Source organism: Sorex fumeus, unplaced genomic scaffold (genome assembly GCF_029834395.1).
Source record: "Sorex fumeus unplaced genomic scaffold, SorFum_2.1 ptg000187l, whole genome shotgun sequence".
NCBI lineage: Eukaryota > Metazoa > Chordata > Mammalia > Eulipotyphla > Soricidae > Sorex > Sorex fumeus.
Window position 1 is genome coordinate 227,565 of NW_026606244.1, and position 13,495 is coordinate 241,059.

At 49.0% G+C, this 13,495-nt stretch overlaps 1 protein-coding gene across 4 annotated transcripts in view; it reads right to left on the reverse strand.

Annotated features, from left to right (window-relative positions):
* CLINT1 (clathrin interactor 1) overlaps window positions 1-1,985 on the reverse strand; it is a 57,157-nt gene extending 55,172 nt beyond the window's left edge. For 2 of the 4 annotated variants that reach the window (XM_056107974.1, XM_056107973.1), the window contains exon 1: window positions 1,795-1,985. In XM_056107974.1, the coding sequence (XP_055963949.1) occupies window positions 1,795-1,835 (41 nt within the window). In that variant the 5' untranslated portion in view covers window positions 1,836-1,985. The remainder of the gene's footprint in view (window positions 1-1,794) is intronic. The other 2 variants (XM_056107972.1, XM_056107971.1) reach the window with 2 other exon arrangements.
* Window positions 1,986-13,495: the final 11,510 nt, after the last annotated feature.

The window sequence follows — 13,495 nt, forward strand, 5'->3', positions numbered from 1 at the left end:
GGGATCACTTGGTGGTGCTCAGAGGGACTGAAATTAAAACTAGGCTGGCCACATGCAAGGCAAGCACTTTACCCCAGAACTGCTCTCTGTCCTGAACTTTTATACTGTTTACATTGATTTCCTTGTCTTTTTATACCTGTATGTTAAAAACCAATAACCAAGGTTATGAGGAAACCCTGGTTTTATCTTTTGAAAGCAGATTCAAAGAACATATAAGAAGAAAACAAGAGTAAAACAAATGCTTAAGGCAGAATGATCAAAGGAATGGCTGGTTTTAGAAAAAAGAATCCTCCTATGATCTAGCTGATGTATTATCCAAGTCACTGTGAATTATTTTATTTTCGGGCATCAAAAAAAAAAGCCTTAAATAGCTTGCCATCCACACTTCCTGATTTGAGGTTGGGTGGGAGGTACCAATGAACTGTTTTCTGTCACAAGTCATTGCATAAACACTCAAACTCAAGGGGGGGGGAGGGGGCGGGTTTAAGATTCCCCAACTTTATTTCCCCGACTGGCCAGCAGTGAAACTAATTTGACCGTCTCTGCGGTTTAAGTAAGGAAACTTTCCTCCGGCAGTGAAACATCAAGATCATCACTGAGGTCTTAAATGAAAGCAACAAATGCGTTGTTAGTCATGTTACCTGTCAGGGGAGTTAAAAGCAGGTCAACAGGATGTAAACCAGTTGCTGATATTCTAGGTGGTGTGCAGGGGGGAGGTGGGAGGTAGGGGTGGAAAGGGAGAGAGTGAGGACTTCTTAATGTCTTGAGAATGTCACAGAATGGTCCAAGTGGGGCAGCACAGATGAGGACCGCCAAGGGGGCTGTTTCCTGCCCAAAGCTAAAGGATGACACTGGGCAGGGGGTGGGCTTAGAACTGCAGCTGGTGACAATGGCCACTTGTTACACCTCCCAGGCTTGTCGCTATGCAAAGCGCCAGAGATGGCCCAGGGTGGGCAAAGGCGAGTGTGTTGGGGGACCGTGGAGGGGGCACGCACCCTCCAGGCCTGGCCTAGGGTCTCAATCCCACATCCCACAGATCTGTGTGTGTGTGTGTGTGTGTGTGTTGGGGGAAGGTGGAAGGGACACATCCTCGCCCCGGGCCAGGCCCAGGGTCTCCACCCCATGGCTGTGTGTACGTATGCATATGTGTGTTGGTGTGTGTGTGTGTGTGTGTGTGTGTGTGTGTGTGTTGGGGGGCCGTGGAGGGGGCATGCACCCCTGGGGCCAGGCCTAGGGTCTCCACCCCACGGCTGTGTGTGCGTGTATGTGTGTGTTGGGGTGTGTGTGTGTGTGTGTGTGTGTGTGTGTGAGTGTGTGTGTGTTGGGGAGCCGTGGAGGGGGCACGCACCCCCGCCCCGGGTCAGGCTCAGGCTCTCCTGGGGAGGAGAGGGGAGAGGGGGCTGCCCCGCGAGCCCCCCACCCCGGAGTCCCCGCTGCAGCCCGGGAGGCCCCGGCCAGTGACCAGGCCGGGCGCGTTCAGGAACCGGGATCCGAGGCGAGGCCGGGGGCGTGCAGGGCGCGTGCGGGGCGCGCTCGGGGCGTGTGTGTGTGTGGGGGGGGGGGGCGAGGGCCGGTTCCCCCCCCCAGCACCCCGCACCCCGCCGGGCGCCGGCGATCGGGGCCGGGGCCAGGGCCAGGGGCGTCCGGCCGGCCGCTGGCCGCCATGATGGGCAGGCCGGGCCCGGGGGGGGCGTGACGCGGGCAGGGCCCGGCCCCCCGCCGGCCCCGCGACCCCCTCGCGCGACCCCCCCCCCGCGCGGGCCGCGGCCGCAACTGCCCGCCCGGGATACTCACGCTTTGTCCACCAGCTCCCGCACCTTCCACATGTTCAACATCGCGCCCCGCCGCCGCCGCCCAGGGGGGCCCCCGAACACGACTTCCTTCTTTCCGCGCCGGGCCGGGTCGGGTCCGCGCCGGGGGTCGTCGCCGCCGCCGCCGCCGCCGCCCCGCCGCCTCGAACTCCCCAAGTCGCTTCGTCCAGCCCCGGCCGCTGCGCCGCCGCCGCCGCCGCCGCCGGTGACACGTCGAGACGCGGGGGCAGCGGCGCTGCTGCGTGGACCGGAAGCGGCCCCGGACTTCCGGCTCCGCGCGCGGGGCACGCCGGGACTTGTAGTCCGCGGGCGAGTCCCGGGCGCGGCGACGGCGGCAGCAGCAGCAGCGACAGAAGCGGCGGCGGCGGCCCCACCCCCGCCACAGGTGGAAGCGACTCAGCCTCGGGATTCCCGTGCCGGCCGCCGCGCCTCCCTCTTCCCACGCAGGAAGCAGCATCTCGGCGAGCTGCTGTGGGGGCGGCCCGGCCCCCGCGTGTCCGCGTCGCCCCGCCTCAGCGCAGCCCTGACTGACGGGGCTCTGTGTGGAGGAAGAAAAAAAAAAACGCTGACGCGGAGGTGAGCTGTCGGGCACCCGCGCGCCTCAGCGACGACCGGGTCCCCTCAGCCTCGCCCTCGAGACCCCCTCCCCCATACACACACACTTGCCTCGGCTCCCCGCCCCAATTCTGGGGGCTCCGGCGGTCTTCTGTCTGTCTGTGGTGGAAAGTCTTTCCCCCTTCCGCGCTGCCCGAGTGCGCCCCGACGAGAGACCCCCGCGCGACTCGCCGAGGGACGCCGTGACCGGCTGTGGTGAAGCACGAGCCCTCCACCCCACCCCCCCGCCCCAAACACCACCTCAGGCTGCGTGGGGGTCGCGGTGCAGGGCGATGCTCCATAGACCCCCCCCCGCCCCCCGCAGCCCTAAAGTCCGCCCGCCTGGACCACGCGCGGACTTGGGTGGGCAAGCGGGACCCCCAGAGAGAGAAACCCGGCCACTGTCCTGTCAGCGCCAGGGCCGGCGAAACCCCCCCAGACCCGGGGAGCAAGTCCCCGCGCTCCAAAGACCTTCGGAGGGAACGTCTTCGTGCAGTTACCCCAGGGACTGATGGGGGGCGGGGGGGGGGGGAAGGGAAAAAAAAATCCAAACAGGAGGTAATGTTATCAAGAACAACGTGGGACATGAGGAGTCACGTCGGAGGCATTCGTTAGGGCCCCTCCAGAGGACATCATATTTAATTTATGCTGCAACGGAGTTGGTCATTAAAAACAAACAACCGGGGGCTGGAGGAATAGCACAGCGGGTAGGGCGTTTGCCTTGCACGCGGCCGACCCGGGTTCGTTTCCCAGCATCCCATAGGGTCCCCTGAGCACCGCCAGGGGTGATTCCTGAGTCCAGAACCAGGATTAATCCCTGTGCATCGTCAGGTGTGACCCAAAAAAGCAAATAAATAAATAAAAACAAAAAACACAGCAGCCCCCGCCTATGAAGCACCTGAGCCATAGTTCTATTCCTGGAACCTGGAACCCAGACTATTGCAGAGCACCTGGCTGTGGCCCTCAAGTGAAAAAAACAAACCAAAAGGAAAACAGAACTGATAAAGAAAAACATTTCACAAAGCAGAAGTGAAATTGCTCCTGGTCATGAAACTGAAGTAGCCCTGGAGCTTGGGGGTGTGGCCCAGTGGTGGCATTGAAGCAGGTTTCTCTTGTGTGTACCAGGTGTCAGCCACCCCCCCCCCCCCCCCCCCAGCACGACTAGCTCTAATCCCTCAGATTCCTCTGGTCAGGTCACTTAGTACTGTGACAATCACTTCGTTTCAGGAAGCAGGTTTGAGAAGTGCTTTAATAAAGCCCTGGGATTAAGGCAGGTTGAAGGAGTCTGCCAAGCTGAAACATTCAAAAAGACAGAAATTAAGCCAAAACTTTATTAATAGAGTTTTAACAGTTGTGTATTGCCTGTGGACAAGACAAAGGGAATCTGGTTGAGGAGGGGCTGAGTCGGGGGTCAGATAAAGATGAGCAGAGATAGGTAAAGGAAACCCACTTTTAGATGAGAAATTCGTATTGAAAGGTCCATCCAGCCCAAGCAAGAGATAAAGAATGGAATGTGACCAGAGGAGATAAGAGAAATTGCATAATTAAGAGCTCAGTGTGTTAACTTTTCAAGCAAGCCAGTCCAGGGTCCAAAGCAGGCAGCCAGGGGCGTGGCTCCAGAGTTACTCAAGACTTAACTCCATAGTTGTCAGAGGGGCATTTTTATAGTCAGCCTGGAGCCAAATGTAACACACAAAAAAACCACTGCCATTTAATAGAACCCCTGCTGGAGATAGACAATTAGACTAGGTGATTTGTTAAAAAGCACATGCAGGTAGGCAGTTGTCTTGCACAACAACCCAGATTGGATACCTGGCACTTCATACAGTTCTTCAAACTTTGCTAGGAGTGATCCCTGAGCATAGCCCAGTGTGGCCCCCCAAATAAACAAAAAGTGGTGGTATTGGAAGAGTAACTATTTGGACATAATGTTGGTCAAAGTTTTCAATTTTTGCCTTTTGTCTTGCAAGAATGGAGCAGTTTCCATAATAACTTCTTCAGAACAATTTAAATGTGCCATGGTAGAAAAATCAACAAGAAAATACCCAATCCCTTTTCAGAAAAACATACATTCCATTACATGAGCTGTAATGTAAGGCCAAATCAGCAAGCTTGAAAGTCACCATACTCAGTTGTGCTGTTCTGTATGAGGACTGATCACAGACAATGCACTCTGTTTAGTTCCCATTGCTTGCTTCTGGGTGTTGCCTTTAGAGGAGTTTAATTCAAGACACACACACGTGTGATTGCCCAGATCCCTCTTCTACATAATCAGTTTTGAGGAGTGTGGATGGTCAATAGCTAGCTGCCTTTTTTTAAAAAAATTTTTATTAGTGAAACACCATGAGGTACAGTTGTAGGCTTACAAATTTTTGTGCTTGGGTTTCAGTTACACGGTGATCAAGTACCCATCCCTCCACTAGTGCCCATTTTCCACCACCACGGACGGATCCCAGTATCCTTCCCACCCCCCATCCCCCCATCCCACCCTGCCTCTGTGGCACGGCATTCCCTTTTGGGTGCTGTGGTTTGCAAAAGAGGCATTGAGTGGCAATCATGTTAGGTCTATAGTCTACCTTTAGCATGCTTCTCCCATCCTGGGACTAGCTGCCTATTCTTAGGATCAGCCATAGCATTTCTGCCAAGGTCAGCTCTAACCCGACTGGCTACTCCCAGGAAATGACTGGGCAATATGTGTTGGGGCCAGAACATTTCAGCCAGCACACAACCCTTCTGCACAGCCGTTGCCCTGGGCTCTACAATGACTTGACCTAGATTTCCCCAGAATTTTGATGCAACCAGGTGGATGTTCTTCCAACTCCAACTACCTTTTCCCCTCTTTCCTTGAGCGGTGTAAGAGTGCCTTAGTGATCTGGAGTTCTTCCCACCTGCTTTTGCTCCCTCTTCCTTCCTTTCTTCATAGGCATTTTCCCGAAATATCTCATAAGCCTCTTAACCTTATCTCGACTTCCATCTCCTACAGCACCAAAACTGACACAACAGACAATTGTACCTTGGTTTCAGTATTTGGTCCCATGAGTCTTGTTTTTGATCACACTCGAGTGCTCCTCCCTATAAGTCTGGATACTTTCTAATCAAATTGAGGGTTACTGTAAGAGTCATGCAAATTTTTATTGCACAATCTCAGGGGCACCCTTTGTATGAACTACCATGAACAGTTCACAGTAAGGCAGTGGTTCAAGAGAGCAGATACTGGACTTAGAAAAATGTAGACTTGAATTCTCCATCTGTCATTCAGCCGCTGAGTCACTCTGGATAAGTTAATCAAACCAGTAGAGCCCCCAAACAAACAAAAGATTGCCTACAGTATTTAGTAAATTCATTATACTCCACTGTGTTGGGTAACAATGCATTTGTACATAACAACATACCTTTATAGTAAATTAATATAGTAAATATAGTAAACTCAAAACAATGCTGAGGATCAGATGAAATAATATATATGTTAGGGCTGGAGCGATAGCACAGCGGGTAGGGCGTTCGCCTTACAAGCGGCCAACATGGCCGACCCGAGTTCGATTCCTCCGCCCCTCTCGGAGAGCCTGGCAAGCTACCGAGAGTATTCGATATGCCAGACACAGTAACAACAAAGTCTCCAATGGAGATGTTACTGGGCCCGCTCGAGCAAATCGACGATCAACGGGAGGGCCTTTACCTTTACCTTTACCATGTTAGAACCTCTTGTACACTTATGTCTCATTAATTTATCAAATACATTATATTAATGTGGATCTCATTGTTTTTCCATTGTAAACTAAGAAGTTTGGTCTATCAGGATATTCTAAATTACCATACATCAAAAATTTTCGGATTACGTTTTGCTCTTTGAACTCAGTTCAATAGGTTATCACTTTCCATAATTTTGGTCACGAATGTCAGGAACTTAAAATAAGTTTGGGTTGGGCCACACTTGGCAGTGCACAGGGCTTACTCCTGGTACTGCACTCAAAAATCACTCCTGGTGGTACACAGGGGACCATATGGAATGTTGGGGATTGAACTTGGGTTGGCTGTGTGTGAGGCAAACACCTACCCGCTGTTCTATAGTTCTGACCCCAAAATAATTTTTTTGGTGGAAGTGGTAAGCGAGCAGTGGCCACACCTGGCAGTGTTTGGTGCTTACTCCTGGCTGTGTGCTCAGGGATCACTTCTGGGGGTATTGGGGGACCATATGGAATGCCAGATTGAACCCAAGTTGACTCTTGAAGGCAAATATCCAACCCGCTGTATCGTCACTTTAGCCCTTTGGTTTGTTTTTTGGGGTCACATCTGGTGGTATTCAGGGGCTACTCCCACCTCTGTCTTTGGGGGTTATTCCTGGTGGTGCTCAGGGAACCATGTGGTGCCAGAACTTGGACCTACTTCATGCAAAGCGTTATCAAAACTAGCTTTTTTGTTGTTGTTGTTACACCCAGTGATGCTCAGGGGTTACTCCTGGCTCTTCCCTCAGGAATTACTCCTGGCAGTGCTTGGGGAACCATATGGGATGCCGGGAATTGAACCCGGGTCAGCCCTGTGCAAGGCAAACTCCCTAATTGCTGTACCATAGCTCCAGCCCCACCAAAACTAGCTTTAAACAGCATGGGAATTTGTTGACATAATAGTCCGAGGGGTTTAGAGTTAAAAATTTTCTGAAGAATTCAGCAAGTATTGCCGTAATTCTTATTTCATATGGGTTTTTATCTTCCCTTATTGCACGTGGGTTTCTCCTGACTGGCTGGAAATAGAGTTACCACATTGTGGGGTACCAAAGTTTGAGTTAGGCATCCAAGGCGAAAGAAAAACCTTTGATTTGGGGGGCACCCAGCAATGCTTGGGGGACTATGCAGTGCCAGGGATCAGACTTGGTACTTCTGCATGCATTCCAGCTCTTGTGCCATGTTGCTAGCCCAAAGGAGACACTTTTATTTTCCCCCCAAGAGGTCCTAGGAGGCCCCTCTGGAGGTCCTAGGAGGCCCCTCTGGTGATTCTCAGCCAATCTGCCAATGGCTTAGTACAAAGGCCTGATGTTATGATGCTGCATAGGTCTTGCAGTACTCAGGATACGTCTGCCAATCTGGAGGTGCTGGGAGATCCCAGGACCATTCCCTATGGTATTCGGGTCTCTGGACTGCTCTGGGGTGGTGGGGGAGCATTCAGTGACTCCAATAATCACCGAACTATCTCAGCCTCCAAAAGAAACACCTTTATCTTTCACTGAGTCTAGTATCACAGTTTCTGGTCTTGTGTCTTTCGAAGCCAGCCACCTCTAGGGAAACATCATCACAGAATTGTAGTCCTAGGAGGACCACATAGAGTTGATGGGAAATAAATGTTACTTGAAAAAATTCTAAAGGAAGCTAAGTTCTGGCAGACAAAAGCCTTAGTTGTCTACTATTGGAGGCTTAAGGTAAGATCCAGGTATTGACCTTAAAAACAAAAACAAAAATAGGGTTTGGGAGGCTCTGGTTGGATGGCTAAGTATCATTTTATTTGGATGGGGTGGGGGATAGAGCTACACCTAGCTGTGCTCAAGGTTTACTGTTTTGGGTCACACCTGGCGATGCACAGGGGTTACTCCTGGTTCTGTACTCAGGAATTACCCCTGGCAGTGCTCAGGGAGCCATATGGGATGCTGGGAATCGAAACCAGGTTGGCCGCGTGCAAGACAAACGCACTACCCGTTGTGCTATTGCTCCAGCCCCTCAAGGTTTACTCTTGATTCTGCACTTGAATCATTTCTGGCTGGGCCCTATGTGGTTCTGGGGATTGAACCCTGGTCGATTGACTGCATACAAGGTAAGTGCCTTACCTGCTAAACTATCTTAACCAACCCAGAGGAAACTTTCCAAGCTCTTACATCACTTTTTTTTTTTTAAGATCCAAATTAGACAAAAGTGACTACCCTGGAGAGAGCAAAGGAAAAAGAAAAAAAAATCACGCATTGGATCATATAAAAGAAAACTAAGCAGTGGAGAAAGCAGGAGTTAAGTTGAATGGCCAGTGCAGTGCAGCAGGTAAGTGACAGCAGAGCACGCCCTTTCTAATACTCTCCTGCCTCCAGTCGGGCTCTTCTGGACTGAAATTCAGTCTCCTTTCAGGTTTGTCAGCAGGGCTCAGGTGGGCCTATTCAGACAGCCTGGTAGGTGCTCTAAAGGGCGAACACATTTGCAGTCCTTATGTAAGCGCATGCTGGCAGGAGGGAGAAGGAGGGAAAAGTGCTCTTTTGGCACTTTTGGGAAAATGATTCCATTTTCAAATTGGAAAATGATTCCAATTTCCCTACCTCCCACAAAGTTCCATATCCTGACCACAGAGGAGCTGCTCCTAATGTCGGGCCTCTGAAATGCCACTTGTAGGGAGCCAAGATGTTTCCGTGAAACAACTAGGCAGTTTGTGGCTGTGGGCACTGATTCTACATTGCCAAATCACTTCAGGAAGAGAATCTGGTGATTGTCAAACTGGATGGTTGGGCTGGTTCTCATGGAGGGTCTTCCTCCCCAAGGTCCTGGGAATGTACCCCCACCTCCCATACACACATCACCATCACCCAAAGATTTCCAGTTCTAGAACCCTACCAATCCAAAGAAAAAAAGAGAATTGTGGTCTTGAGATCTTGAGGAAGAGCTCTCTGCAAAGGGCATCAAAAGAACACAATGGGCAGAATACTGGGCAGAGTACTGCTCTTCAGTAACCAAGGTGAAAATGGCAACAGATTTGAGGTGCGGTGGGGTCTCACAGCACAAGGCACATTTTTACCAAAAAAAAAAATTTACTGGTGAATCACCGTGAGGTACAGTTACAGACTTACAGACTTACAAACTTTTGTGCTTGCGTTTCAGTCATACAATGATTGAGTACCCATCCCTCCACCAGTGGTCATTTTCCACCACTAATGGTCTCAGCATCCCTCCCACCACCCTCACCCCGTCCACTCCACCCCACCCTGCCTCTGTGTCAGGGCATTCCTTTTTGTTCTCTCTTGCCTTTTGGGTGTTGTGGTTTGCAATAGAGGTATTAAATGGCCATCATGTTCGTTCTATAGTCTACTTTCAGCCCTCGTCTCCCATCCGAAGCGGGCCCTCCTAGCACCCTTTACTTGGTGGTCCCTTCTCTATCTGAGCTGCACAAGGCACATTTTCATAGTGAGAAAAGGAGACTTTCATTATTAATGGGCACACACAATATGCAGTGGGGTTAGGAAGAGGACTAAAACCTTTTGTTATTCAGGGGGGTTTAGTCTAATATGGAAGAAATGTATAAAAGAGTCCCTGTCCTATTGGGTTACCCTGAGGAGTGACTAAGATGAACATACATGTAATTTCCAGCATGGTGCCTGACATCACACTATTCATTAAATAAGATCTGTTGACTTTGTTAAGCACTTGGTTTCCAGAAATCATGAGAATGGGGGAGAAGGTGTAGAACTGGTTTCCTAAATCTCCCTATAAATGTATTTGGGGGCACTTCTCCCACTGTTCAGAACTGTTATGTGGAAAATAGACACAAGTTCTGTTCTCAGTAAGTCCGGGTACACCTATCACTCAGCCTAATAAATGAAAGCTGTGGAAGAAGAGAAGGTGCCGTCAGAGCACACAACATTGGTATTGCCCTTCGACTAAAAAAGGGCCCAAAACGGCCCCTTTTGGAAAGTGACATTTAAGGTGAAGGGCACATAGATCCTTCTGAGTTAGTGAAGTAGATAGAGTTCTCAGGTAAGCAGCAGGTTGGAATGTTCCAGGACATGGAAGAAGGCTCTGTGAGGCTGGAAGGAGAGGGGGGAAATGGTCAGAGAGGAGAAGGAGGAGAAGGAGGTGGCTCTCATGCCATTCTCCAACCTGTCTGCCTGCTCCCCTGCCCTCCTGCCTCTAGACACTCCTTGATTTACAAGTTCTTGGCTTCTGGCTTCCTGCCAGGTTCAGGCCATGTTTGAGGGAGACAAGAAGATGGAGAGGCAGGTGGAGACATTTCTTTGCCCCTTACTCCCTGCCTCAACAGCACAGCTCAGTTCAGTAGTTGAGTCCCTTTGTGGCCGCTTCTCATGTCAAATATTCCCCCTTCTACATCTTCAGCTCTCTGGAAGTTTCTTTCTCTCTTCAGGTTCAGTGTGAACCTGGCTCTGATTTTTGGCTGCTGCCTCCAAGGTTGTTAGTTTCCATACCCTACCTGCACGGTTATCAACTGTTCTCTTTAGTGTTCTGCACGGCCAGTTTGGAGGAACTTGTATGCCAGCCAGGTTAAGGATGTAGCCTTTTAGATTTTTATCTGAAGGGGCACGGAAGCTGCAAATGTGCTGTAATCACTTCCTTATCACTTCCTTATTTCTAACCGAGGGGCCTAGCAAATACCCCAAATAGCTGCAACCCTATTTCTCTGCTCCCTTTAGCAGAGACTGCTTCTCCACAAGCAGGCCATCCTGCTCATTACTTTATTATTTTTTTTTAAACATCGCAATGTAAAATAATTTAATGGCATCTTTGTAATTATATTCATTAACATTTCATCCAGCAAGAGTCATGCAAAGTCTAATCACTTATATTGAAGCCATCCAGCATATATTTAAGTAATTAGATAAACCTTACATTTAATTTCTTAATTAAAATGTCTTCTTATATACCCTGAGTAGTAAACCTTGTATTAAAAAGGGAACTTATCTTCAATTGTGATGGCGATAATAGTTTTGAAAAGTGAATTAACCACAAGAACATTTTGTTCTCACTACAAATAAGGGAACTGAACTTTAAACAAAATCCACATATTATTTAGGTTGAAATAAACTATAAAAAATTGATTTTCTTCACAAAAAAGTCACTGATATTTTTATGTTATTCCTGAAAAAGCAAAAAACAATCATTCTCGTAGGTTTTCTAAGATGAGGTAATGATCATTACTTCTTAAATTGGAGCTGGCAATCCTTCCTTCTCAAAACTCCTGACCTTTTGTGACCCTACAACTTACTTATTCTTTTTACGTTCTGTGCAGGCTCCTTAGGAAACTTTCATCCCTCTAACTGCCTTATAGATATTGAGGGGTGCTCTGGGGCTCACTTCTCTCCTCCACTGCCAATGTCAGCTATAATCATCCCTTGCCTAAACTACTGCAGATGCTTCCTAATTTGTGCCTCCAAGATCTTTTCTAATTTTAAATCATACCGTTTTACTTCCTGAATGAAAAACTCCAAGACTTCTTGTGTTGCTTAGAATCCAAGCTTGATCAATCACGTGTCCATCCCTGGTCTAGACAGCTGCAGCCAGAAGGAAAGGCTGACCTCGATTCCTAACTTAGGGGAATCAAGGTCCTAACCTAGGGATTAGGAATCAAGGTTGGTTTTGAGCAAAAGGGAGAGAGGCAGACATGCGCCTAGCAAATACCCCAAACATGTGTCAATGCAGGCTGCTGGAGTGATAGCGGTAGGGCGTTTGCCTTGCACACAGCCAGCCTGACCGAGCCAGGTTCGATTCCTCCACACCTCTCAGAGAGCCTGGCAAGCTACCGAGAGTATTCAATATGCCAAACACAGTAACAAGAAGTCTCACAATGGAGACGTTACTGGGCCCGCTCGAGCAAATCGATGAACAACGGGAAGACAGTGTTTGTTTGTTTTGACAGACAATTTTTCCATTAAAAAAATATGTAATGTATTCCAGCTAATCCTTGGCAAGAACAGATCTCCGTTAGTGTTAACTGGACTTCTGTTTCATTGAAAACTCCCCCTCTTCCTTTTCCTCCATTGCCATTATTGTTGTGGTGTGTAAGGTCTGGGTGTGGAGAAGGTCACACATGACTGGCTGTGGTGCTGATTACTTTAGATTTGGTGCTTGCAGGAGGATCAAAGTTTCAGACTGTGGTACTTGCACACTTGCCCACTGAAATTTGAACTTAATTGCGGATGCACACATGCTCACTGGGGGTCACACTCTTTAGTTGTGTTCCTCACATTGTGGATGCAGTGCTTGCTGGGGGATGCTATAGTGCTTGCACACATGCTCAGCAGGGATTGCAGTTTCCAATCATGATGCTTGCACATCTTTTATTTATAGTACTGGCTGAGTGTCACCCCTTTTATGTGATGCCTACACATACCTGGTTGTAGTGTGGCTAGAGACAACTTTCAGCATTAAGTTTTCACAGATAACTAAATGGTCACACTCAAAGAACAGAGCTGCCAGGATCATGTGGGATGCATGTGGTAGCACTGGGGATTGGGCTCTTGACCATTGTTTTCAGGGCAGGCATTTTAAACTATGAACTTGTTCTTCATCCTTAAGCTTTCACTGTATACTTACAAGTGACCAAGGTTTGGGTCACAGTTTGTTTCCCTCATGATGAGGTTACTTCTGTCACTCTCATTCTTCCTGTGTGATTTGACTTGTTTTAGAATGTGGATGTACTGTATTCTCCTTCCTTCTAATGCTTAATATTTATTCTGGTGGCACCATGTTATTATAGAATATGAGTGTCATGAGTTCTGTTTTGTTTGAGAGTGGTTTCCGACTGAGAAATGGTTTGCTGTATGTTGGGACTTCTTTAGAATTATCACTTCTGTCTCAGGGCTTCTTTTGGGTGATATTAAAATCTAAACCAGTTGGGCATGTATAAAACTAGGATGTCCCCATCATTGATGTATTACCCTGAAAAACAGTGAGTAACTGATCTGTTCAGAGATACCTAAGATTTGACAGACCCAAACTCCTATAGAGGGGCTGGAGCGACAGCACAGCGGGTAGGGCGTTTGCCATGCACGTGGTCGACCCGGGTTCGATCCCCAGCATCCCATATGGTCCCCTGAGCACCGCCAGGAGTAATTCCTGAGTGCAGAGCCAGGGGTAACCCCTGTGCATCGCTGGGTGTGACCCAAAAAGCAAAAAACAAACAAACAAACAAACAAACAAACTCCTATAGAGAGTGGCAAAGACACTATTATTATTATTATTATTTTAAAAAATGCAGATTCTGAGGCCAGAGAGTTTAGCAGGTAGTGAACTTGTCTTGCATATAGCTGACCTGTGTTCCATCCCTGGTGCCGAATATAGTCCTCTGAGCTCATCCGGAGTGCAGAGACAGGAGTAAGCCCTGAGCACTGCCAGGTA